Genomic DNA, 27,024 nt, shown 5'->3' with positions numbered 1-27,024 from the left:
AGCAGGTACCAAAGCAAAGCTAGGAAGGTGGTTAGGATGCACGACTGCCGCATGGTGCTTGTGGTGCTCATTTTTCTTAGGAATGCTGTAGACTGAACCATAAATAATCCTTTGGTCACAGCATGCGGCAACAACTACCCACTCATGTTTGCCTTGCCCTAATTCCACATTTTGTATGGCTAAATTACCATTTTCATTCAAATCAGGAGCCTGCATCTCCTGATTGTCCCCACCTACTGTGCTACAGTCCATGGCACTGGGCAGACACAATGGGCAAACTAGATTGCTTTTTGATGAAGTTAACTCAAATGATCCATTGCAGACCTTAAAGCTGGACTGATGCTGGTCTAAATTAAACTCTCATGAAACTTGTGTAATATGAACATCAGGTCCTCACCGACAACTGTTTGATTCTACAGTTCTGCTCCTCCTGGGCAAATATTGTGGAGGGAAAAAAACCACAACAGACCACAAAACCCCAAAACATTTCTACATGGCCTTGATGAGACTCTCTGATCTGTTCTTAGCCCCTCCTGAGAGCTAGTCTTGTGTCTTAGTGAATTAAGAAGAATAAAAAGTGAAATAGCAGCACAACATCATTAAAAAAAACCAGGTAAACTGAACAAGAATCATCCTCTCTAAGGATTTTGGTATTAGCCCAGAGCATCCCCGTTGCCCCACTGCTGACAGTGTCCAAAGGACGTTGTTACGCCCAGAAAAAAGCAGTCCTAGAATTACTATACGTTCTAACAAGTAAAGGCAACACCTCTATAGCAGCTCGGCTGCACGGCTCAGCTTCAAGTGGCTAACATTCCTCAGAGTCACTACTCACCCAAGACTGTCCAGCCCTGCTTCTGTGCTTCTACAGACGAGCCTGGCCCACCGGCTGCGGTAGCTGGCAAAGGTGTGCAGGAGGCGAGGTTCCTCACCCATGTCAGCATATAGTTCAGACAGCTATCATGCCGTGGGGAACTGGAGGAAGCTTCGCAGGAAATACCTGCCTGCTGAGATTGCACTGTTTACACATTTAGTCATGGAATCTCAAGAGAATTAAAGCAAAGCTGTGAAATATAAAACAACTTTGGGTACTTGTTGTCTTTTTAATTAAAGATTGCCTGAAATATAATCTGTCCACATCTAACCAAACACAACAGCTGTTCCACTGCCCTACTGTATGTTGTGTAAGTATCAAAGGAGGAAGGCTAGAATGATAAAGGCACTAGATTGAAAGCAAAAAGCCCATCCTCCCTCTACAGGCTACAAATGCAGCTGCCTACCTTCTATCTTGCTGCCTCGACAAACAGATCCCAAGATTTAAGGTGCTAAATAACCAGGATTAAACAACTGCAAAGGTCTGAAATTCTCTGAAGCTAAGTGGTTTACATATACAACCTTGAATGGAAGTCTCCATCAACATGCTTCCAAGCATGTCTTAAATTAACCAGTAAGCATTGCCACGAAATGAGAAGATAAAAGTGACAAAATGGATGTTTTGTATCCAGATACTTTTGAGTCACTCCTGTTCATTCTGTAATTGATCCCAGGTACTAGAACGCCTTAATATTAGCAGATGGCCCCAGGTGGCTCAGGGCTCCCTGTGCTAAGCCTCGTATATGCAAAGCATGCATACGTTAAACAAAAGAAAGTAATTTTTCCCGCAAAGTATTATTGAAATGTGGATTGCACTGCTCAACACATTCTGGAGACCAGACAGATGAGTGGCTCCAGAAGGGGACTATGTGTCAGAGGGTTAGCAAACTACAGCGGTCAGGGTGCAGCCTACAGCACAGGGCTTAAAGCCACTCCTTGCCATAAGCTGTGGACAAGCAAATCTCTCTGTGTTGTTGCTTACGCTACTTCCCCAAAACACTGCTGTAGACCTCCCCCTGAAGGACGACTAGACATCTAGGCCTTGACTGGATGGTCATTCTGATATTTCTGTGTTCTGTTACACCTCCCTGATAAAAGGACATTGCACCGCAGTTTTGCCCAAAACCCGGGCAGAGCACTGAGAAGCACCGGGCTGCACGAGTCAAAGCCTTTTTGGTTTTCCTGCAACAGAGGAAGCGCTATCAAGCCTCCCTCAATTCTACCCACCTGTGCCGGGCAGAGACATCATGATCTCGGCGCCTGCCTTTCCCTGGTACTGCTGTCCACGCCGTGGGCTGCCAGCACAAGGGATCTTTCTCCCTTTGTATGATCAGAAAAGCCATGTTTCAAGCTGGCTTACATCAGAAAGATACTGTGCTGGCCCCGAGAGCTGGGTCTTGGGCCCAGGTCTCCCAATTACTACCATGTATTTTCTGTACAATGGCTGCACAAAGATATTCCCAAACCAAGGGAAAATATTTGCAGGATGAGATCTTAATAAACATATAGAAAGGTGAAGAAAACAGCTACAAGAAGCACAGTGAATTATTTGGCAAATTATGGTTATCTGTGTACACTGTCCACTTCAGAAAATTATAAATTCTTAGGGTCTTGGCTAGACAACCAGATTGTAGCACCTCACCTCTATAATTTAGTCACAATTTCATTTTGCCTCTACCGAATAAATCTAACCCAACCCAGCAGCAGATACTACAGAAGTGTGGGAAAGAGCACTGTTTTCTGCAGAGTATCAACTCGGAATGTAATTACTGTTACACCTGTTTAGCGATCGCAGTTCTGAAGAGGCCTCAGTCAGGTCACGGTCTATGTTCAATACCTTTTCCAACCTTATTCTCTGAAGCGTCAGGTTGCCTAAAGCAACAGATCTCACCTAATTTAGTCTGAAGACTATTTAAATAACCAGATGCAGTACGAAACAGTGACAATGCAATACTCAGGTATGTTTTTTTCTATATTCTGGCACTGGCATTTAAGAGAGAGAAAAGAGCAAGGTGCAGTTTCTAAAGAACTCAGCAGCCTTAGGTGGGGATGATGCAACAGCACCTGGTCCTTCCAGGTCCCTACTGCCTCTCGGCAACTTGCTCCTGTTGCATTCAGCTACTCAGAAGTCACAGGCTTCCTTCTGCTTTCAGCACAGAAGCACCAGCAGGACAGACTACTGTCTCCACAGTGCAGCCAAAAGCAAGAAACGAACAAAGACTGGATTAAATTCATCGGACAGCAATAACAAATGTTCCCCACAAACAACACATAATTAGGTCTTCACAGGCTAATTATAGGGTTTCAGAATAAGAAAGTGCAAAGCCAATGTCCAAAGGTAAAAGAAAGAAAGAAAGAAACAAACAAGCAAGCAAGCAATTTCCGTGACAGTGCAGCTGGACAGCAATGCCACCTGCCGACAGATTGCCCAGCCCCGACTGACCAGGAGATGGGCAGCAGCTTTCTAACCAGGCAAGTACAGATTCCTCCAGCTCCTGCTACCCTCCGCACACCACTGTCACCCCGAGAACGGCGTACGAACAGAGAGCAAAATAAACGCAACCAGCGTTAGCTGTAGTGTTTAGCACCGTATTGGAAGACGGCACGAGTGGACAGCATGCTGGTGTCACAACAGTTGTCATCTGAAAGAGCGTGCCTCTGTGTACGCTTACCAGACTGGGCGTTAATGATGTTCTTCGCACGGCCTGAAAAGGCTCAAAACATGCTTCCTCAGAGACCTCAGCACCACATCCTGCTCCTCCCTCAGAAAACACTAGGTGTTCCATACTCCTGGTTATTCACAATTTAAGACTGAAATTGAACGGGCAGGAAAAAAATACCTGTTGACAACAGCCAAATAGATCACGATCTCTGCACTGGACAGTAACTTTGACGATTCATTTTGTCCAGAAATGGAACTGGAAGGCTGGGTGTTTGCCAATAATTTTAAGAAGCAGCTCCTCAAAAGCTTATCACACTACAGCTTCAAATATAACCAAGTAGCAGACTGGGGGATTTTGAGGTGTGCCCAGGACCTCATCTCCTTCAGGAGAACCCACTACCACTTAAAATCCAGCCATTTCATGGAGTGCCCAAACGAGAGTGGAGCTCCCAACCTTGAGAGCTGAGCAAGAACTTTGGAAACTTGTTTCTCAACACGCACCGTGAAGGCCAGTACGTCCAACAGAGCATCTCGCAGCTCCATCCTGTGGCCAGGGCCCCCACCTGCGCCTCACCCGGGCACGTTCAGCAGGCGACCCCAGGGCAAGTCGCTTCAGCCTCTCTGACCTCTGCTCTTCTCCTGCATACGCCAGCTCTCCCTGCTGCAGGGGATGACTGGGAAGGTCATAAGTTCCTGCAGCATAAACCATCCAAGTACATCAAAGAAGAGCGCAACTTGCCTAAGTTTAACCACACTAAATATTGAACAAGTATCAAAATCGTGGCCCTGCTCAGCACTGCAGGATGATAACATCTTAGCTCAATGGAAGCAAGTACTTCCAAGATAAAGTGGTATTTATAGTATTTTCTCATCTTGATCTCTTGTACATTTTTGCATGGGCAAAGGAGTCAAGTTCAGGCAAATTATAAAGCAAATGAGTAACAAAGAATTGCACTGCCTATGTGAACTGGCTGAATCATTTAACTACTTGCATCACCCATACTTTCATGTTTGGGTTTTTGCCTGTTTTCCCTGTGTAAGACAACAAACTTATGTAACTGTGCTTCATGCCCTTCCAGTAATTTTTGGGACCACCACCAGTTGTATCAATTGTGGAGAGATCTTTAGAATATGTGGTTCCTCTCCTGCTTCAGGACAATCACTCACAAGATCCAGGAGGTCCAAGTGAGCAGCTTCCACCATAGGCCCAATGAAAACTACACAGGCATTTTACGTTTATGCCTGCCTAAGTACAGCACACAGCCAGGAGGCAGGACTAGTGTGGTAGCAAGGGCTTAAAGAGCAACAGGCACAAATTTCAAGGGACCAAGTCTTACCAATTCTGCTGCCTGTGGCACAACATTTTGTAACTGGGGTAGAATACTTGGAAAGAACAGTGCCAAGGAGGATAAGCACGGTGGCAGCAGCTCAGAGAACACACCATTCCCCTCCTTCCCACCCTAGTGAGTTCTGTTGCTGGAATTCTGTTTAAAAAAAATCGACAGTTCTGCATGATTCTCAGAATGAAAAACTGCAGGGACAAAGAAAGTGGGTGTGACAGGGAAGACTGTCACACACACACACACAAAAGTAGACTTTACATCTGAAACACTTCTACTATTAAGCATTTCAGCAACAATCTCAACTTGTCCAGCCAGGTAAGGTTCTGCAGCCCCTTCCTTATTACTTGATCTCTGTTCCACTCCATGACTTGACAGCAGCAGTCTCCCTCCATCCCTGCCTCACACCTTTTTGACTGTTCTATTGTTCCAGCCTTCATCTTCCCCCATGATATGCACTTTTTCAAGACCTGGTAGCAAGGCTCTCTACCAGCCATTTGCATATCAGGTCGACATCCCACGCTGCTTCACATTCACCGGTGCAAATTTCTTGATCTGTATTTCATCACATTCCTCCACATCTCTTACCTTACTGTCATAACCTTCACATCTGGTTCAGCTGCCACATCATTAATCTGAAGTAGTACTAAGAAGCTATGCTTTAGTGAAAAGGTCAACAAAATTAACTTCTTTCCTGAGGTGGCAAGGCATTGGCAATTATTCTGGCTGCATGGACCTGTGCTCACTAGGGAGACTGGAATCTGCTGACCAGCTCCAAATAGCAGCCTCAAAGATCCTTAGTCCCAAGCAGATGCATGTGACCTCCGTGCTTGTGGGGAAAGATGGGGAAGGGAAGGATGCCACATGAACTCAAACCTCTTTAGAAACCTGGAGAAACTACACAGACATAGGTTGGAAAGAAAAGGCTTATAAACGCAGCAAATGCTGGGAAGTTTCAGACAGCACTTACAAGTGACTGGGCAGGAGAGAATAAAACTGAGTCACTGCCACAGAACTGTAGCAGCTTGGCTTTTTAAAAGAAGAGATAGCTTAGAAGTAAATGCTGGCACAGAAATACTTTCAAGCATCACCAAAGCATATCCAGCATGTCAAAACCAAACGGGAAAAATTCCTCTGTCCAGAAACAGCAAAAAAAATGTTTTGTTTTGGTTTTTTTTTTTAAAAACAGTGGTCTGACTCATTTTTGTACAGTCAGAGTTGGCACCTACCAAAACGCTGAAAGACGAACAGACCACATATTACTAAAGGTCCTCTGCCTTTTCCATACTAGCATGGAACACCGAAGGAGTTCTTATGATCTTGACCAGTCTTGAATAAGGCAGCAAAAAGCTGATTATTTCAATTAAGTCTGAACCTTCCAACCAATGCAGCTCTTTACAAGTACAGTCTCTGGGTCTCCCATTGCTATTTGCTTTCTAGCTTCCAAATCTCAACTCCCTCCCCCCCACCAGATTTTCAGGGAATGATACAATCTTTATATAAAATATAACCTAGGGAATGGCAAGGATGTTAGTGTCTTCTAAGAATGTGTTTGGAATTAACCTTGTTAAGAGAAGTCCAGAGATAAAAGCTGCTTATCTGGGCAAGATGCTTTGACACTGCTAGCTAGAAGATACCAAAGTAGCATAAATCGAAGCATAATCCCTATGAAAAAAAAAAAAAAAAAAAAAAGAAAAACCAAAAAAAAAGCAGAGAAGGTTTTTTGTTTGTTTTTTTCCCCTACTGACAGTTCAGAACCAAAAAAAACCCCAAAAAACAAACCCAAAACAAAACGCTTCCATCAGCAGGTTAAAAGTCCAAGAAACTCTAGTTCTTACCTATGTGTTTTCAGGGTTTATGTTGATCAGGATGTAAGGAGTTGCTCTGCCAGATCAGGGCTTGAGTCTCTAAAGAGTTACATCTCTGCAACAATTGCAAAATGTTTCACAACCAAAAAAAAAATAAAAATAGGGAAATGCAGGATTCTAGCATCTTCAGGTTTCACACATCAAAACAGTTTTAAAATTATCCCTTGAGAAATGGTGCAAATCTTCAGAGCTACTTAAAACACCACAGCAGACACAAAGTGTCGCTGCACTCTCCAAACTATCAAGCTGCAACAAGGTCTTTTACCATCACATACCAACATACCCTTCATGCCAGTCCCTCTGCTGCCTTCTCCTAGCCTCTCCTCATGCAGGACACACTTTCTCTCCTCTCTGCTTCTTCCACCTCTCTCTTCTTTGGCTGCTCCCTCTTCACTAGCTGCCCAACCACTTAACAGAACCAGCCACAGCTGCACCTTATCTACATCAGCAAACCCACCGCCCCTGAAGCCAGCCCACAGCTGTATTTTATCAATGTTAATTAACCCAGCTTCATTCCTCTACAACAAAGAGTTTTCCATTTGTTTGCTCTTTAATGAGCTCCCCACACAGTGACCACTGTACACCTGATATTCTTGACAAAGTCAGCTACCCTTGACTCCTTTTTTCAGGTATTTCTAAACTGTGGTTCCTGAGCAGCACTTGCTACACAAGGGATTAAAGTGGAATTCCCCCATCAGTGGCCTGCTGGGTAATCAGAAGTCAAGGCTCTGCAACAGAGCAAGCACTGAGCAAATTGCCATGCCTAACACTCCCCACACATGTCCAGCACATATTCAGACCTGTCTCATCTCACAGTGGACTGTCAACACACCTGGAGGGTCACTGTCACTGCCTGCCTTGGCATCATTCCTACAGCTCTTTCTCTTTCCCTTAGACTAAGATCTGCAGTACGTGTCTTGCCACACCGCAGATGGAGGAAGGTTTGATACACAGCTCACAGGATCAGAAAGGCAGGCCAGAACTCCAGAGATTTTAGGTCTAGGAAGTGCAATTCCAGATGTTGGGGGTACACTATGTGAGCTGGCTTTGAACAGCTGATCCAGATAAACAAACAAACCCATAGAGTTTTCCTGCTTCTATTTTAGGATAAAAATAATTATTGCTCTAGAGTATTTCACTATTACACTTTCTAGCGAGAAAGAGAGCAATAAACTGTCCAGAGAAAGATCACATCTCAAACTCTGAAAGAAAACAATGCACTGGTGAATGAGCCATCAAAAAATCATTTATGTAAAAGCATGTTCTATTTACAAAGGTCAACTTGCTCTTTAGGACAAGTAAAACCACTACCGGAAAAAACTATACATATAGAAATGCCTCATCTTTCAAATAGACATTTACAAATACTCTGCTTTGCTTAAACGACTAGAAACATTCAGACATTTGAAATTAAGAGTGCATTCTGCATGCAGTTGAGATAGAAATTACATTATTGGACTTCAGCGTGTCATTTCTTATAATTGGCAGTGACACACTTGGGCTCTTCTAAAACACCACAGCCTGGCTATTACCTTAGGATCTCAATAGGAGGACATGGAACAAGTTATCAGTTTCTCTTCATTTTGCCATTAAAAAAGGACATCCCGATTATCTTCTCAGCAGGGGAGTCTGGTCTTGTCAAACTTGGCGTCCTTTTCCCTGAGTTTCCCTTCAGCATTTTGCTAGGCATGATTGTTGGCTTGGTACATTTACAAGTCCTTGGTCAGCACTCCTCCCATTATAAGGCAGAATTCAGAAATTCAAGGAGTTCTGCGCGGTTCCGGTCTCTCTGTAGAGCGGAAAAGCAGAGGTAGCGGTTTAACAGACCTGTACTCAGCAGACCAAGGCTGCATAACCCTCCTTTCCATGGGGCTTTCACAGCTCGGCACGCTGCACAGCAAGCATCACCACATTCAAAGGGCTGGCTAAGACTAGCTACCAGTAAAGTGTTGAGTACCTGGAGGAAGTGCAAGACAATGGCTACTCAGGAGAGATGCTACGGGTGACAAGCTGTCACTGTCACTGTACTATTTCATGATACATTTTCTAAGTGGCTCCCTGTGGAGGCTCCACTGCGTTGCCAACATGTAGCTCACAGCCTGCTCAGGAGGGAACTCACAAGCAGAACAGATGCAATTCTCTGGTGTCTGAGGCAGCTTTCACTGTACACACAGGAAGGCTTGTGCTTTGGGAAGTATTTTTTCTATGTGTAAACAGCAGCTTGCAGCATGACAGAGAGGGAACCGTGAATTTAGATTCTCTCTTTACAGAAGATATCGCCCAGTCATAAAATTTATTTCCAGTGTTTTTCAAAATCACAATTTATAGAACAATTATTGAATCTTACAATATTGTAAAGACTGGATGTTGTTCAATTCAGCATGTTCATCACCACAGATGCCAATCAAAACAGGACCAACATCAAATATCTGACATCAAATATTGTAACAAGCAGGTTACGGGGATAAAGCTAGCAAGCGTTCATCATAATTTAACACAAACTTCAGTGCCACACAAAGAAGGTAATGTATTTTTGATCAAATTTAACTTGGAATGCTCAGGTCTGCTTTGGTAGCTATAGAATGAAGTGTTATGGCTGAATCAGAACCTGCCAAACTGGGTAACTCAGCAAAGTAACGCTTTTAACACACATTGAGTAGTACAGAAGCCCTCTGCAGATCACTCTAAGGTGTGGAAACTGCTGATAAGAGTGAACATATTATTTAAGGGCCGAGTCCAAACACCCACAGCAATAGCACAATATGCTATTTGTAATATCTATTTCCTTGGGTATCTCAGCAAAAACATTTGACTGCTTTGAAAGAATGCACAAGCATGTGGTCCTAATACGACTATTGCCTTTTTTTTAATTCCTCTCTAAATGATGGCTAGTCTCACATGCATTAGAAAAACACAGCAAAGCAGCAGTTACCACAACTGATAACAAGAGACTGGAAGATGATGAAGACAATTAAAACCAGTGCAAATTAAATCAACAGAGAAAGCCACAAATCAGCTAAATGTTACAGAATGAAATCCTAAGAACCTCCATAAGCATCCTTTGGTTTATCTACTCATGCCTGAGTATTCCAAGCCCACTTACGATGTAAATCCTGCCAAAAGAATGAATTAAAATTTCTTAGATGGCATCATAGCCACGTTAAAAGCTATGGTCAATTTACAACTCCTAACTGTAAGATCTACTCTTCTACAAAAGACTACCATTAGAAAAATATTAAAAGATACAGTATTTTCCCTTAGGGATACATAGGCTACTTCAACTCTTACCTCTATATCCTTCTTAGTCTTCTTTATTCGCATCTTAATTTTCTTTCCAGTTATCATGCTGTAGTTTTCATTTTTCTTTTTGTTTTTAAAGAACTAAAAATGAGATCACACATTAGAAAGACGTAAGTTTTGCTTTATTTTGTCACGTTGCAAATCTTAAATAAAATTACAGACAATAATCTTTTATACTTCCTAACTGTTCAAAACAATAGAGATAGGTTTCTCCTGATGACCAAACATTTTTGTTTTTTATGATGTATGTTTATGACAGGACAGATTCAGTGCTTACATGAGAAATGTAACAGGACTTCAGACTCACACAAGTATACCTTGGAAAGCTGGACAGGTCCTGTTTTCTCTCTCTTTTTCTTCTTTTCTTTCTTTTTCTTCATTTTGTTGGCCTTTTTCCTTTTCTACAGGTATAAGACATATGCTTACAGACTCACAAGGGCAAAAAACAGGAAATGCACAAGTAGCTGTCAATGTCTTGGCTACTCAAGCCAGCCACTACTGCTTCCCCCCACCACTGCTGAACAGGTACTAGCTGAACTACACAGTAATGCTAGCAGGGTTAGCAACGCTTGAGATTTTGAAAAACAGAAATGGTCTGATCCCCTATTCTCTCTCTTATAATGTAATCCCAATATATAAAATCACTGAACAGAAGGTCCTAATAAAATGAAAAAGAAAAATTACAATAGCAAGAATCTACTGCTCTCTCACTGACTATAAATTATTTCTTCTGACAAATTCTATAAAGTTACCAAGATTCCCCACTTCTCTTTTCTTCAGAGACTAGCTAAACTCTAGCTGGACCAGCAATGGTTGGCAAAAGGAACCTTTATAGTATTTCTCCTTTAGTATGCAGTCAACTGAACCCATCAGTTCACCTACTGCAACCCTAGAAGCATGATTCAGATTACACAGTCACAGACAAAAGCATTACATTTTACATGACATTTAAGGTTATCAAAATATGAAGAACTATTTTCTGTTTGTTAACTATTTATTTCTCTTTGTAAATGTTTACCTTTTTGTTGTGTTTTTCTTTTTTCTTTTTCTTTGATTTAGACTTAGGAGAATCTAAAATAATAATAAAAAAGTAATAATCCAAAACAAATCAAATTCAAACCCTTTAAGTTTAGCATTCTGAAAAAGGCATTTGTTTTTACAGACAAGGCATACAGAAATGTAAAATGTAAGAAGAAAATGCTTTGATTTAGCCATATATATTAACGCTTGTTGAAACTAACCCTGAGAAAAGCAACACATTAACTTACTGCCTCTTACTGGTCTAACACGGAAACTGAAAATACCTGATTTACTCGGTGATTACTTATACCAGTGTATTAATATAATACCTCTACTTTCTGCAGCCATGCTCAACAGATTGCAAGTATCTCTTTAGTAGCCGAACTCTCAAAGGAGGCAACAAAAAGTACTGTTTGGGCTGACAAACCACTGAAAATAACGTCACTGTTCAAGGCAAATGAAAAACTTCTCGTACTTGCACTTCACCTTCCAATTCCAAGGTCTTAAGTAAATTTTGTAAAGCAGAAACCCACAAGTTCTGTAAGTCAATCAAAGATTTTAAAGATTACACCATGGCTGGTATGTGAGGAAGTCAATTTTGAAGCACCAGTTCTGACTACAGGACTGTAAACGTAAAATACTGGAAGAGCTTACTAGTCTCCCAACAGACTGCCTTCAAGCTATTAGCTCTGCAGTTTCTTTACAAGCAAAAGATAAGATCCTAGGATCAGGAGAGCCCAGCCAGACTTAAAAGTTAGAGAAGCCTAAGGTAAAGCTACCCAAGCAATCTTCTTTTGGCCTCCTAATGACAAATGCAGCACAAGCTCAAACATTCAAGAACACCAGGTTTCCTTCCAGACTGAAAATCAGTACACTATGGTGAACACTTGCCCAGTTTTACCCCTTTGCCCCCATCTCCTCCAGACTCAGTATTTACTTCCCACCATCCCAGCTATGGTTCCCATGACCACAAACCCTAAAGTTCTCTGGACTTCTGCACTGAATTGTTGACTCCCTAGGCTAAGCTAGGCCATCTTTTCCTCCTGTTCACTCTTTCTGAGTCGCCACCCCCTCACCATCTGGCCTCCTCAATAGGTGTTTCATATTCAGCCACCCTACCTCCCTAGTTCTAGCACTAACTAGCCTGCTTGTCTCCTGTCTGAGGGGAACCCTCTCCCCAGCTCCACCTAACAAGCTGCATTCCCAGTTTCTATATCCCCGATGTCTCTTTTTCCACAGCAAATTGTGTCCTTTCTGCATTGAAGTTAACTTCATTTTCCATATAACCTATGTTACCGGCAAAGTTGGGAAAGGCAGGTGGGGCATACACCTCAAGAAGCAGGACAGTTTCTCTCACTCTCCTCTTGGTTTTCCCAGCCACTACCCAGTGCCTAACAATCAGTTACAGTCAAGCTCGCTAAATAAGAAAAGAGAAACACAGATAAAAAAATGCCAGAAGAAATCTCCACTTTCCCAAGGAAAGTTAAAACTCCACTCCTGCTATACCTGACCTGTAAGACTGGGGCAAACCTCTGTCATTCAAGGTCTTAAATTGCAGGTTAGGCAACCTATTCCACTGTTCTGCTGCTAGGATGTATTTTCTAATTCAAATCCCTCATATTGCAAACTAAGGTCATTTTCCCTGCTCTGAAAGTTACAGAAAGATTTTTCACTCCCTCTCCTTAGAGGCAACTACCTACACCTATATATCTTAGCTCAATTATCTCGTGTCTTTTCTTGTCTAGATGTAATAAAACATGGTTTAAACGTGCCCTTGTAGGACATTTTTGCTAGACTGTCTTCTCTCCACTGTGAATGTGAAAACTTAAGGAAATTTTAGTTGTAAACTTTAGCAAATCTCTAAGCATGCAGACTGACAACTTCAGCCTAATTCAGAATGATTTTTTTTCCTCAGATACACGTTTCTTGCCATCCGTCCAAAAGATGAGCCAGAGAACATGCCAAGCATGTTCGCACAGTCAGTGTCTGATATGACATTTTAATTCTTTTTAGAAGTTTTAGAGTGTATCACAGGGGATAAAATTCATTCAAGAAGAAAAGATGACCTTCCCCCATCAAATGTACAAATTCATAGACCTGAGTATCTTCAGAATTTATTTATGTCAGATACATTGAACCAAGACACTGAAGTATGAGAACAAGTAGTATTTCCATACAGATGTAAACCTGCTTCAAGAGAGGCAGAACTACATCTTTGTTAAACTGTGGAATGCAGTCACAAATAGAGGTCCTGCACCAGATGGTGAAGTTTCAGCCAATCCTGATATTGGACTTCTCATCAGGAGAACTCTAGTTCATACCAGAGTTCTTCCCAATCATAGTAAAAAAGGATAAAATACACATTTTATTAAAAAAGAGCAATTTGGGCACTTTACCTGCAGTGATACCAAATAGTTTGATACAGAGTATCAAAACAATGCAGTCCTGATATTATATCACGAATACATTCCCCTCAACATCACAAGTTATATCCACAGAAAAAGAGTGCGCTTACTCCCAGACAGCATCTACCCCAAGTACTCTAAACAGCAGCTAAGTATGTAAAGCCTTAATCCTGTAATGCTTCCATATGTTTTGCCATAGAACTTGGTTATCGGTATTAATAAACTTCACCCGAGTCCTCAAAGTTAAATGCTTGACATGTTAAGACCAAAACTAGACTGAATCAAAAACCCCAACTCTGCTCTAGATAAACAGCTGAAGTAGAAATGATCTGTCTTTTGAAAGTATAATGAATATAGAGTTCTAAATATATACGACATATTGTTACAAAATTTCTTCGAATAGCAGTTTCGATTTTAAAAATATTTAAATTAACGGAAGAACACTGCACAGCGTATGTGAAGAGGTACCTTAGCACAGCAATAGGAGAGGGTTGTGAGAGAAACACTCCGAGCATGCAGCACTGGTATTCCGCGCTGTCACTCTGTGGTGGCTCAGCCACATTTAAAATAAATTTTAAATGCTTCCAGCAGTGCTATCAAAACTGCAAACGTCATGTGTATGCATGGAGGTAACTTACCTCTGCTACTTGAAGATGACGATCTTGATGATGAACGCGATGAGGAGGAAGAAGTGGATGTAGTGCTAGAAGACGATGTGGATGAGATGGATGATGATCTGCTTCTACTGCGTTTTCGTTTCCTTTTTTCTTTTCCTTAAGATAACACAAGGCAACAGTGACGAGCATGCTAGTAGCTACGGTCTACGAAAGCGACTCTACAGAATTTAAACACAAGGAACCCCTATTTTGAGGGGTTGATTATATTTTTTCCCCTCTTTCCAGTGTGCCATGGTCCATGAGCAAGTGACAACGCTCACTATCAGGGTCAGGCATGGTCACGGACATAAAGGACACCAGCGGTGCGAGCAGTGCTTACCTTGGCCTTTCAGCCCTTCCTGTGAAGTTGCACAGAGCGCCCTACTTCTCTCGTCCTTTGTGCCATCCATACCTAGTGAGAGACAACAGTACATTCAACAACATCGCTTCCAGAAGACTTTCGGAGGGGAAAAAGCCCAACAAGAGCGCAGTGCAGGCACAGAGGAAACCGGCGAGCGTTCCCAGGGGCAGCCCCAGCGCCCCCACCGGGCCACGGCGAGGGCACGTTCAGGCTCCCAGCCTCCCGCACGGGAACGGGACGCCGGAGCCCCGGTCCCCCGCCACCTCCGACAGCGCGGCCTCAGCCCCGCGGCAGCGCTATTGCGGCCGCAGCAGCCGCGCTGCGGGGCCGGAGCGCCCACCCCCCGCTGCCGGCCGCACAGCGGCGGCCCGGGCGGACACCCCGCCGGCCGGCACACGGGCGCCTACGGCCGCGCCGCCGCTTCCCGCCCCGCACCGCCAGATCCCCGGCCCGACCCGCTCCGGGAGCCGCCGCCGCCCCGCCGCCGCGCTGACCGAGGGGCGGCCCGGGCCCCGCCTGGCGCCCCGGAAGTGCTGCCGCGGCCCGGGCGCCGCTTCCCGTGCGGGGCGGGCGGTGCCTGCGCGGCCGTGGGCTGCCGCGGGGTCGCTGCCGTCGGCCTCCGCCGCGCACGGGTGGGCCCCTGGGGCGAGGGGGCCCCGCCGCCCGCTGCGGGGGGAGCGAGCCCGCACGCAGCCGCGCCGGGGCTCCCGCCTGACCCGCACGGCGAGCGAGCCCTGCCGCTCCGAGCCGGGCCTGCGCTGAGCCTGGCCCGCAGCGCGCTGCGCCGTGCCCCGCGGGGAGCGGCGGGCTGTGCCACCGCGGGCTGGCGGCTGCTCCCCGGGGCGCGCAGGGCGTCCCCCGCCCCGCCTGGCCAGCGCCGGCCTTTGCTCCCCGCGGCCTGGCCGCCCGGCCCCACCACTGGCCCTCTGGGGCTGCAGCCCCGCTCCCACGGAAGCCCCGTCCCCCTGCGGGGGCGGCGGGGACGCCACAGCCGCCCCCCCTCCCCGCCGCCCCCGCCAGCCCCTCGCTGCGCACCCGTACGCGGCCCCTCCGCACGGCTCCGCTCCCGGTGCGCCGGCCGGCCCGGCCCTGCCGCGGAGCCGGCTCCCGCCGCAGCCGGGGGCTGCCCGCCCCGCTCCCCGGTGCCGGGCGTGGGGCCTGGGGCATCCCGGCACCGAGCGCCGGCCGGGGCTCCCCCGGGACACGGGGGTCCGGTGCCAGCGTTCTTCCGGGCTGCTTTCCAGCGAGGCAGGCCTAACCCCCCGAGTTTTCCATTCCCACGTTTAAAGTGCCGTGTTCAAGCATGAAGCCATCACGGGACGCTGGAGCAATTCCTTTTAGCTGTTACCGGCCCAAACCTGAAACAAATCCACCCTCAGCCCCAAACTTGTGCTCCACACAAAGAACATCCCGTTTGGATTCCAATGGATCCGCAGACCTCGTGGATCTTCGTCTGATCTAGCTTAGCTCACAGTCTTCTGAACCTCTATGTGCAGCTGCTTTATGATGGTCAAGTATAAACCAAAATATCTGTGAAGCACATCCATTCTTAATCTAAAGCAGCGTTGGGGGTTTTTTTTGGATGTAAACAAAGCCCTGGTACTCCACATCCTTCTAAAAAGCCTGCTTAAATCCAGCCAAAAGGAATATATGCCACCCTCCAGGAGAATGATAAAATTATTTATTCTTAGATTAGTTTACATATGCAGTGATGACATCTGGCTAGAAAAACACCTGTATTGTAGTAAGATATATTCAAACAACTATAAACTGTCAATAAATATGTTAGAAACATACCGTATGCTGATGTAGAAATATCCTAAGCTCTTTTGGTTACTTACCCCATACAATATTATTGAAAAGTTTTTTGGTGTTTTTCATGCAACATCAAAATTCTTCCCGACAATTCATGCTATACAACATTTTTTTCTTTATCAGGAATGGGATAAAATTTTAAATCCTGTTTACAAGTAGTAAAAATTGCTGAAAATTTTAACATAAATCTCTCAATTGTTGTGATAAAAAGAACCAATTTAAAGAAGATTGTCTTTAAAAAAATTAATTTTCACAACTAATTCTTTATAAAACAGGCAGTATTTCAAAAGGGATGTTTCCGTCACCCAGGATGAATTATTTGTGCTTCAAAATTTTAAAAAGAATATTATTCATGGCGAAAACCTAAACCCAACTGGTAGGTAGAGACTGCAGTACGGATGGGCTAAAACTGAACATGCTTTCAAAATCTGGCCAGGAACACACTAAACACTTATCCACATCACTATGCCATCACCTACTCTTGACAATTAGAAATGGAGCTTTAATAATACTTAGCTCTTTTCATGCTCAAAATTCTTCACAAACATTTAAACAGCCCTAACGCTTCTGCAAGTATTATTATCCCCATTTTATACTTGGGATGGTGGAGGCAGAGAGGGCTGGGAATTTGCCAGGATACAGACCGCATCCTTTCTGTCTTTTCTCCCTTGATTGTTCAAGCTCTTTATCGCTTTCTGTATTTTATACTTAACATACTGGAGAGTCCCATGAAACACGGTTGGTACGTTTCCGTCAGTTATTAGTGGTTACTATGCAAGTTGTGCCACTTTGAAGGTTACGTGACAAATATTAAAGTAATCATCAACATGAAGTCCACGTCTGAGGCTCAGGATTGACATCCTAGAATGCCACACCATTTTCACACAAAGCTTGCTCTTTCTGTAGTGAAGCATTAGGGACGCAAGGCCTAATTCTCTCTGTTGTACAGCCAAAACGACTCTTAAAGTCAGCCACAGCCTTACAAGAGAATAAAAACCATTCCTCACCATCTGTCCCTGGGAACATGCAAAGCCCCTACAGAGGCCCAGTACGTCCTGATCATACAACAAAAAGGACATCTAAATCAAACCAAAGATTTCAGATTTGCTAACCTCCCACGAGGTACAGATAACTAAGGTCTCTTCCTCTCCACCCCTGAATTTGAAAATATTTGTGTCTGAATTACATCCCATAAACCGTGTGGCAAAGTAAGTGACTAGCAATGAGATTGCAGATCCAAAACACCGGATTTTGCCTTTGTCTTAGTATCAATCCCCAAATTGTATTATTTTAGTTGATATCAAAGGGCATTTTTGGTTTTGCCACATTTGCCCTCTCGAATTTTCTGCCTTATACCTTGCAGTCCGTGCCCCGTTTTGATTTTTATCCTGCCTAGTTTACTCTTACTCTAAACCCAGCTTGATTTCTTGCTGTCTCTTTACGAGCTCTGGGTTTGCTCTGCCAGTGAACTGCAGGAGCAATGGATAACCCTGTGGTGTTACGCTACCTGATCTGTGAGAGATGAGACACAAAATTCTGTCACTTGTAATAACAAAATGACTGAGTGTGCAAAAGTACATCCCTCTTACAGGCACCCAAAAGGCTTTAAAAAGGCACGTGTATTCTTTGTCACTTGATCCTCAGTGCCTGATCTTGGTGGTTTTAGCGTGTCTCCAAAAAACTCCATAGAATGCACACATTCCCTTGCAGTATGGAAGGAACTTGAAATAAAAATAAAGGTCTTCAGACACACTTCAGTCAGAAGTTGTTACTCGGCAGCTGTCTCACCCTTTAAGAAACACTAGAGCTGCACTACCTCTGAGAACCGCGCTCCCTAATCCATTTCCCCCCCTTCTTTCCCAAACATCCAAATTTCTAGCAGAGGGAAACAGTGCACGTTACATGGGCTTTTTCCTAGGCAGATATCCAAAGCTCTTCTTGCCTTTTGTAGAGCTGGTAGGCCAGAAACCATCTCTTTTGCACAGATGTGAGAGCGAAAGTACAGGAGTTTTGCCCCTCTTCTTCCAGCAGCGCAGCCAAGGGCTGGCAGGCTGGCCGAGTGCCCCGCTTCTGGCCATGTCCTGAGAGGTGAGAAGGCTTCTTTTAACTTCAGATGGGGACTGTGGATGTTTACCACCAATGGACATCAGTCCCAAGGCACTAGGCAGGAACGGAAAGGACATAACAAAGCTATTGTCAACTGGGGTATTCTATACAGCTGAAATACCAGGCTAGAAAAGTAAGAGGCATTGCCATCTTCCTCTGGGCTTTTTGGAAAAAAACAATTAAACCAAACCAAACCAAGATGCAAGATCCCACATAAATGTTTTCCCTGCCTAACTGAAGCCATTCTCCCTGCTTTGAAAACCCAGGAGATAGAGGGATCAAGATACATTGGTTCAAATGTGCTAATTTGAAATGTTTCCATTTCAGGCAGGCGAAATGGACTTTCACGCTTAGGCATGGCTTCAGTTCTGTGTGAGGGACGGGAGCCCACAGGCCTGCTTGGGCTCCATGGGGCTTACTGGAGGAGTTTTGTCTCTGAATGCCAGTCTGGTGATGGGAGTCACGCATTCCCCCAGCCTGGGCTGAGCCAAGTCTGGATCAAATGCATGTTCACATCAATCTGGACTTACAGCTGCCTTAAAAACGCAGTCTCGAAAAAACGTTAAAAAAGGAAAGGCTGATGCTTTGGCAATTCGTTATCTGTTATGCAGTCCAAAAGCCTCAAAACATAATCGGTAGCATTGACTAGTGGCAATTCACTATTGCATGGCTGGTAGTCACCAAGAAAGCATTTCTTAACAGTTAAAGCAGTCACACTGATCGGGCACGCTTTTCACAATTCCTCCAGATCGGTTAAATCCACGACCACTTTCAAAAACAGAGTGTCATCTCTGATGTAGGTGTTTTTGGTGTTCTCCAGGACCGTGTGCGGCACGAAGCGTGGACATCCAGAGGCAATATTCATTTCTCCGTCTGGCCTTTTGAAACTGCTGCTATTAGGGTCAGCTCTAAAGACTTCCACAATGTGATTTTTTTTCCCACTTTGGTCCAAAAGCATAAGTGTAACTTTTTGCTTGAAAGGCCACAGCAGCAGTGAGTCAAACTCCCCCCTCATCACGACGAAGTAGAGAGACACGTGCGTCCCCTTTCCTGAGCCGTCCCCATTCAGGTAGGCTCTCGCACACAACCTGTACCCACAGCGGCTGGTGTAAAAGGGCTGGCTGAATATGGAGAGGACACGGCCTTCCACTGCTTCTTTCTTCTTCATCTTGTAGTCCATGATTTTCCAGATTAATTTCCCGTTGTAGCACGTGCCTTCCAAAAGCTTAAATCGTTCTTCATTTTTGTTGAGCTGTGCTTTGTGAATATTGATCTGGCGATCGTGTTTGCTGGACTGACCTTCCAAAACAACTGGGGGAGGTCGGGGCAGGGGGAGAGGAGAAAACAGAAAAAAGGGAAGGGAGGGGGGGAGAAGGGGAGAGAAACATTTGGTAAAATAAAACTGTCAGGGTGCTGGATACGAAGAGCAACCAGACTCCAGCTGGCAAAAACTGAACTGCTCAAGCCTGAGTACAGACTGTGAACTAGTGTTACTACAGCTGTTAACTTTTTAAAATTGTAATCGCAGCTGGTAGTTGAATAAGGAAAACTGGTAACTACAAATCAGCTTTAGTGCCTGACTATGGATAGTACCACTGCCTCCATCACAATGCACTGGCCTGACCAAGGCCAGTTCTCTGGCCCCGCAGTGCCACAGGAATCCAGGAGAGATTGTGGAGCAGGGGAAGGATGCACCACACATCACCATGGTTTGGTCTTAAAAAGCAAGAAGAAAGGCCTTTCTAGTGAAGAGCTGCAATGACAGACTCTAGCACCAGAGCCTCTACTTGGCTACCAGTAAACCAGCAAAAACCCCACACCCATGCAGAAAAGAACCGAAAGTCCCAACATACCCAAGCGCTGATCATATGTCTCCATCAGAGCAATCTTCTGTTTCACATTTTCAATTGTGTCAAACAAAGGTCGCAAGTCAAATTTACTTTGCTGCTGGTTTGCCATCTGTATTAGCTGTTTCACTTGTGATTCTAGGCGTGCAGACTTATCCAGGTGACTGGCCAGAGTCTTCCCAGTTCATGCCATTGGAAGAGGATGGGAAGCGGAGACAGGAGACATCCATAAAATCAGCCATTTCATTTGAAATAAGATAAAGAAGCCTTTAGCATGTCAGCAATATCAACTACATGCTGCATTTGAAGCGCTCTGCTGCCTTTGGAATGTATTCCAATGCTCCTTCATGATTAATTCAGCACATTTACTGACTGAGAAGTCATCCCTCATTCAGACCCATTCACGCTGCATCACTTAATTCAACTGATTACTCGTGTACACCTGCATATTTGCCATGGGGATCTGGCTAGGAGGATTGTACAGTGCTTTTTGCCCAGATGAGATATCCAAAGTCCTTTATTGGTTAAAATGAAAAGACAATGCTGTATTGTGAAAAAACGAGAAGGGCTTGTGAAGTGTCTGGGAGATTTGTTATTGTGCTGCTATTAATGACAACTATTACGGGATGAACGTAGTTCAGGATCAAGAAAGCAATTGGCAAAGAAAGTAAAAATCAATGTCTCACCTGGGTGCTTACCATCAAGTTGCTATTTTTACCAAAAAGTTGTGTAAACTGTCTGAATTCTTTCTCACAATTTTTAATGGCCTCTGCTAGCTGCTGGATTTTAATCTCTTTACATTCCAGGCTCTTATACAGGTCAGATATCTACAGATGGAAAAAAACAGAGTAAAACCGGTAAGGCACACCAAAATATATGATGACCAAATTAAAACATACGTGACTATTTAAGAGAAAGTGTAAAAATTTACAACTATCTTAGCTAGATATAGCACTACTCAATTCACAATTCATGGATAAGTGCTGGCAAGAACTGAACATAAGGTAATCGTTCTCTTTAATAGATCTGTGTGGCAACAGGTGCAAAGAGACTCGTATCTCTCATCCCCATCATGACGATCCGCTGCTCTACAGTGGGACAGTACATACATGCACACACATCCATGTGTGTTGCTGGGTGCATGTATATACATCTATTATTTTCTTTTTCCTCTACTGAGGTCTAACGAGTAAAAGAGATGAGTCGGTGAGGGATACTAACTCCAAAACTGAGTTGTAGCACAAATTCCCCTCATCAGGATTGGGCATACACCCAGTGTCACCTGCTGGGAGCCACAGAAATGATTGTGAGTGGAAGGGTGCTTGCAACTGGCTTTGCACTACCCCACGCTGCCTCTACAGAGGGTGTGACTTGGGCATCTAGAGGCTCCTTTTTGGAGCAATCTGACCAGCCACTGAAACTTTAAAATGCTTTATCTCCCAGCCTCATATCCACTGTAAGCAAAGACCGAAAGCAAACGGGGTGAGCGATGGCAACAAGCCTGCCACCGTGCTTGCTGGAGAATATATGTGCCCGAGCACAGAGAGGTTTCTGTCCACTTGACTGACTTCACTAGAAGAGTTTATTCTGACTTCTGAGGTGTGCAAAGCTGATAAACCCAGTCTTTTGAAATGTAGCTGAGCTAAACCAGGCAACAAACGGAGAATCTCGTATCATCTTCCGACCAGCCAAGAACTGCTGAAGAGTGCTTATTAAATGTAACTTACCTGTTCTTCCAGCCGGGAGTTCTTGTCTAAAATCTGCAGCATGTGTTCCCTCAGGGCTCCGTTTTCATGTTCGGCAAGTTTCCCTCTTTTAACCTTTAGTGAGGCAGAGGGGGAAGGGAAAGAATAAAATAATAAGATTTTTGAAGCTGTTAGTAGAAAAACGTATTGATGCAAGCATTTAAAATATCTCCTCTGTGCTTTAGAAGCGAGGGAATGGCTCCCCTGATTCTGTAATACAGCATCTTAGCCAATAGTAGAAATGGTTGTGAAAGAACAAAAACTAGTTATTTCGATTAATTGGTCTGATTGGTTTGGGAGACAAATTCCAGTCCCAGTACAGACAACGATCTATAAAACAGTACCTTTACAAGGCAGCCATACTGCTTATAGGGGCAGTCCACCTCCGCCTCAGGACACACAGCATGGTGCTTTTCAATCTGTGTGTATCAACAAAGAAAGGTGTAACGAAATAAATATTAAGTAATTTGCTGCACTGATAAAATCTGAATGCCTGCATAAAGGCTGAACAGAGGTCGATGTTATGACACCACTGATCTCGTAAACAGGAAAATGAGTATTCAGAGTCCATAAGCAAGCCAGATATTTTTCCATACTGCAAAAATGCCAATGGTTTGCAGTGACTGAATACTTCATTTGTAAGATGGGGCATAAATCCCTTGTAGGACCAAAGAAAATACTTAGAGCAACGAGGTTTTATTGGCACAGGCCAATGTGGTCTGCAACATAACTTTCAGTTTTCATAAACGTGTGTGATCTGCTGAAACACAGTATATGAACAAAATAATAGTACCTCTTTTTTCAGAACTATTTGTGAACAGTTTTGGAGACAAGGCACAGGATAATCAGGACAGTCATTTTTCTCGTGATTCTGGGGAAAAACAAACAAAACAAGGCAGTGGTTTGTATTTTTGTAAAGTAGCATATGTAGAGGAAGCTATGCAAAAAGTAATGCCAAACATACATGTGCAAGCCCCTTATCACATTGTTGTTCATAGGACAGCAACAGCAATTGGTGTTATTTAAAGCACGTTTATTATACTTTCTCCTTCAGCTACTCAGCCGGATTTTGTTTCAGGAGTTGTTAAGCCCCATTGCAGTGCTGGAAACGTTTCACTCAGCAACATGAAGAGGAAACATATGCTATGGATTCCCAGGGAATGCTTTATAATCTTACCTTTATGTTAATTAACACCACATATTTATTACAGTACTGACACATTTCTTCTCGAAATTTACAGTGCTGGCTCAAATGCTCTTTCAAGTCTTTCCGAAGAATTTGATCACAACATCCATCATTAGTGCACTGCACACTTTCAAACAAACACTGCTGAAGATGCTCCTGCAACACACAACAGTAAATTAACCCCCAAAGTATTTCATCGCATCTTCAGTTGCCCAACAGACCCACAGAAACATTTGGCAGTTTGGTAACAAAGCAAGCTCCAAATATTTTTTCCTCCATAAGCATTCCCCTTTTCCAACCTTAAAACTGAAGCAAATGTGACAATTTAGAGAGTCCTTTATATGACTTCCACTTTTCATTCCATTGATACACTGAAAAGAGGCCCAAATGGCCAGTATGTCTTGGCAAGTTTTCTTGAATCAACCATCACATGGTGCCTAAGCATACAGAAGGAATGTATAGATGCTGTGGCTATACTAAAGCTACATAAAGCAAATGATTCTTATTTAAAAAATAACCTAAAGCAAAGTGGGAACAAGTCATAATATTTTGAGCTTAAGATTTGTTACTTACAGTGCACAGCTAAGTCATAGTCCTTGTCCTTAAATTACATTGCTACAATAACTCTGAAGTCTGAAAATCACCACCAGAATTTAGCTTATCATAAATACACGGAGTTCGCATGAAAATCAAAGGCTTCAAAACTTGATCAAGCAAACTAACCTGATATCGTCCCAGAATTATTTTTGAATTGCAGTCAGGAATGTTTTTGCAGAACACATGCAAATTGAGAACTTCTCTCTTACAGCAGTTATCTTTGAACACCTGTAAAGGAAGCAAACCAGCCTTCATACGCAGTCACATAGGATGCTATAAAGAATATAGAAAAAGCAAAACATCACAACAAATCTTTCAAGCACACAGGTGTAGACTCCATAATTCAGAGCATGGTTCTTGATAATTCATATTGAAAATTTACACTAAAAATATAGATTAAAACACACATGAATTTTCTAATAAGCATAGGGGGGTTTCCCCATATAGTTATTCCACAGATGCTGATCCATCCCACAGCCAGCAGGATCAGAAGCTATAAAACCACTGCCAGAGCCTGCCTGTATCTAGAAGAAAGCAGCAGGAGCTAACAGACCCCAAAGGCCAAACCAGCTCTGAGCATGCTCCTCTGATCTTCAAGCAGTGCAGCGTGCCTTTGGGATGGAGACGATGCAGAGATAGCCCTTCTATAGACTCTGAGAAAGAGCACCGTTCCCAGTTGTGTATGCAGAAGCTAATTAAGCCCCTAGAGCAAACTTTCAGTCTTATTTAGAGATCTTCCTGTAAGGAGAATTATAAAGCTGCTTACTGTTGCACTACTGCCAGCAAAATTTGCACAAAGACAGTGAACGAAAAACAAAAATTGTGTGGACAGTCTGATTACAATTTCCTATCACGAGTACGAGAGAGAGGAAGGAGACATTTGATTTCCCTGGAAAATTAATTCTGGCAGGACTAAGTATGTAGCATACTTTCAAGCCTTAGCATATAAATAAGGACAAATCAATCCATTAAATTATTTAAAAAAAAAAAAAAAATCAGTAGGTTGCAAAATAAGAAGCATCTTTTCCTCTAAAAAATTACCCAAAAGTAAATGAAGTCTACAGGGTTAATGAGATATAATGGAAATAAGTAAGGCAGCAAATTATAACCAAGTGAAAACAAAGACAACCAGATAAATAAGTTGTCCCAGCAACATGGAGCATGAAAAAGGCAGGTCAATAAACTCTCCACTAAAAAAAAAGACATTTGATGACAAGGGAAAATTTAAAGCTTTGTGAAACTCTCTGACACTTTACTGGAAATGCAAAAGACTAAAATAAAATAATTTCAGAACATGAGTTATAAAATAAAGCTTTAGCTATATACCCATACTTCCTTTCTGAGAGAGCATCACTGAACACACTGCTTCTGTTAGCATCATTTCAGAGACAAAAACTGCCCTGCCCCTGAGGACTAACAGACTAAAAGCCACCTTGTTCTCAGCTGTCTTGCCTTTTCCATGCAGATGTTGACTGCTGAAGTAAAATTACAGCCACTTACCTCATGCATTTTTATTGTTTCTTTGTCAACAGGACAGGTGGGTACTGCACTCAACTCTCTAGATCGAAAGAAAAGTCATGTTAATCCACAGACAATTTCATTTATTTTACAAAATTTCCCTATGCTAGAATCTGACTGCAGCAGGAGGCAGTACTAGATACCATAAAAACCAAAAAAGTGCTTCAAAAACACTTTCGTCTGGCAACTACACAGCCAAAATGCCCACAGCTCTAAGAGGGCATTAAGCTGCAACAGTGAATATGTAACAGAAAGAGTTTGTCCTACAACTGTTAATTAAGATGGCTTTTAATTAAGAGGACTTGGTCACTCTCTGGCCACCTGCTGCTCTTAAATGTCTGTCTGCAAAAATCCCATCACATACACTAAACCCAGCATTTGCCTAGCACAAGCAGCGTGCTCCTTCCTACACCAGTAAAAGAAGATGTGATGGCTCCTGCCTTAAAAGGCTTCCAGAAGTCCTACAATAAGGGACAGGAAAACAGTTATTAAGGCCGTGCAAAAAGGGAGGCATGCCAGAGGGAGAAAGCAGCAAACATGAAGCATCTGAAACTCATAAAATGTGAATGGTGACTTCCATCCACATAAACAGGCTCCTCCACAGCCTTCCTGGGCCAAATCCTGCCCTCGGGCACACCAAATGGTACGTAATGTACTCCCAGATGGGTCTGCGGGGTAAACTCATTCGTAACTGCGGATGGATGCCTTGTGATCTGACTGTAGTATTGGGTAAGGCTAACATCAGTTTTATAACTCCATGGAAATCAAAGACATTATACAGAAGCAAATGAAAATAGCTTAATTAGCCACCCGTGTCAATACTGTGGGGCATTAACGCAACGAATTCATGTCAGCAGCACAGTGTTGGACAGACAGACCGAAACAGCGTCTCACGCAGTAGTGCTTAAGATTGCATCAGTTTCTGTCTGCTGGCTTTGCTGCAGTTACCAAAGTATTCTTCTCCAGCACCAGGTAAGGTCTTTAAAGACACCTTTAAAACACTGAGCGTGCAGTTATTGAGTTCAACAGAGTCTTCCCGTTGACCCCTCCAGCATTTTATCACATCGGTACTCTTATTCTTACGGCACTCACTGCTGATTTGTAGAAGGTGTTGACTTCTTTTTAGGAAGGGGAGTACGGGGATGCAGGAGAAGTTTGCACTGACCTCAAAGACAGAATGCACTGCTGGCAAAACCGGTGCCCGCATCCCGTCTGGTGGGGATTGCGAAGGACGAGGTGGCAGTAGGCGCATTTGTACCGCTCTTCCAAGGTTTCGACAAACTTGTAGTTGGTGTCAGGCTCAAAGTCCAGAGAGATGGCGCTGGCGGAGTTCTGGCGTGTGAAGAAGCTCGAGAGAGCAGCGGGTTCGTCACAGGCCATGGGAGCTGCACTGGGAACCAGGCAGAGGGAGAATCCCTTCGAATCTTCACCGGCAGCCACGCCACCTCGGCTACTGCTTGCAGCGGGCTGCCGCTCATGGGAGAGCTGTCATCTGCAGCGGGGTGCAACAGGTTTCGGAGGGAAACACGGCATCAACTACGGAAGAACAACAAAATGCTCAGAGAACCACGAAATTATGGTTACAACACAAGCATCAAAGCACACTCCTTCGGAAAAATGTTTCACAATCTGAAAATTATCCTGCAGAAGAGATTTTTATGTTGGTTTTTATTATTATTATTTCTTGCAGCAACTTTTAGTCTCAAAAAAATTACAAGAGTCACAGAT

General features: G+C 43.8%; 2 protein-coding genes across 14 annotated transcripts in view; both read right to left on the bottom strand.

The window, feature by feature from the left end:
* Positions 1–7,968: 7,968 nt before the first annotated feature.
* On the bottom strand, positions 7,969–14,910 carry LOC101921573 (ADP-ribosylation factor-like protein 6-interacting protein 4). The gene is made up of 6 exons (XM_055816121.1): positions 14,462–14,910; positions 14,104–14,238; positions 11,059–11,111; positions 10,358–10,441; positions 10,029–10,121; positions 7,969–8,529 (listed from the first exon to the last, which is right to left on the bottom strand). Exons 1-6 carry the CDS (start codon positions 14,553–14,555, stop codon positions 8,479–8,481), a joined length of 510 nt encoding a protein of 169 aa, XP_055672096.1. The 5' UTR covers positions 14,556–14,910; the 3' UTR covers positions 7,969–8,478.
* TRAF5 (TNF receptor associated factor 5) overlaps positions 14,458–27,024 on the bottom strand; it is a 25,158-nt gene continuing 12,591 nt past the window's right edge. For 12 of the 13 annotated variants that reach the window (XM_055816108.1, XM_055816115.1, XM_055816113.1 and 9 more), the window contains 11 exons: positions 26,462–26,832; positions 25,279–25,336; positions 23,905–24,006; positions 23,173–23,337; positions 22,789–22,866; positions 22,340–22,414; positions 21,978–22,070; positions 20,937–21,077; positions 20,257–20,425; positions 15,524–19,714; positions 14,458–14,533 (listed from right to left, as the gene is read on the bottom strand). In XM_055816108.1, coding sequence (XP_055672083.1) covers positions 19,137–19,714; positions 20,257–20,425; positions 20,937–21,077; positions 21,978–22,070; positions 22,340–22,414; positions 22,789–22,866; positions 23,173–23,337; positions 23,905–24,006; positions 25,279–25,336; positions 26,462–26,676 — 1,674 coding nt within the window. In that variant the 5' untranslated portion in view covers positions 26,677–26,832 and the 3' untranslated portion in view covers positions 14,458–14,533; positions 15,524–19,136. The remainder of the gene's footprint in view (positions 14,534–15,523; positions 19,715–20,256; positions 20,426–20,936; positions 21,078–21,977; positions 22,071–22,339; positions 22,415–22,788; positions 22,867–23,172; positions 23,338–23,904; positions 24,007–25,278; positions 25,337–26,461; positions 26,833–27,024) is intronic. The other variant, XM_027788635.2, reaches the window with a different exon arrangement.

Source organism: Falco peregrinus, chromosome 11 (assembly GCF_023634155.1).
Source record: "Falco peregrinus isolate bFalPer1 chromosome 11, bFalPer1.pri, whole genome shotgun sequence".
NCBI lineage: Eukaryota > Metazoa > Chordata > Aves > Falconiformes > Falconidae > Falco > Falco peregrinus.
This window is presented reverse-complemented; position numbering and strand designations above follow the sequence as displayed.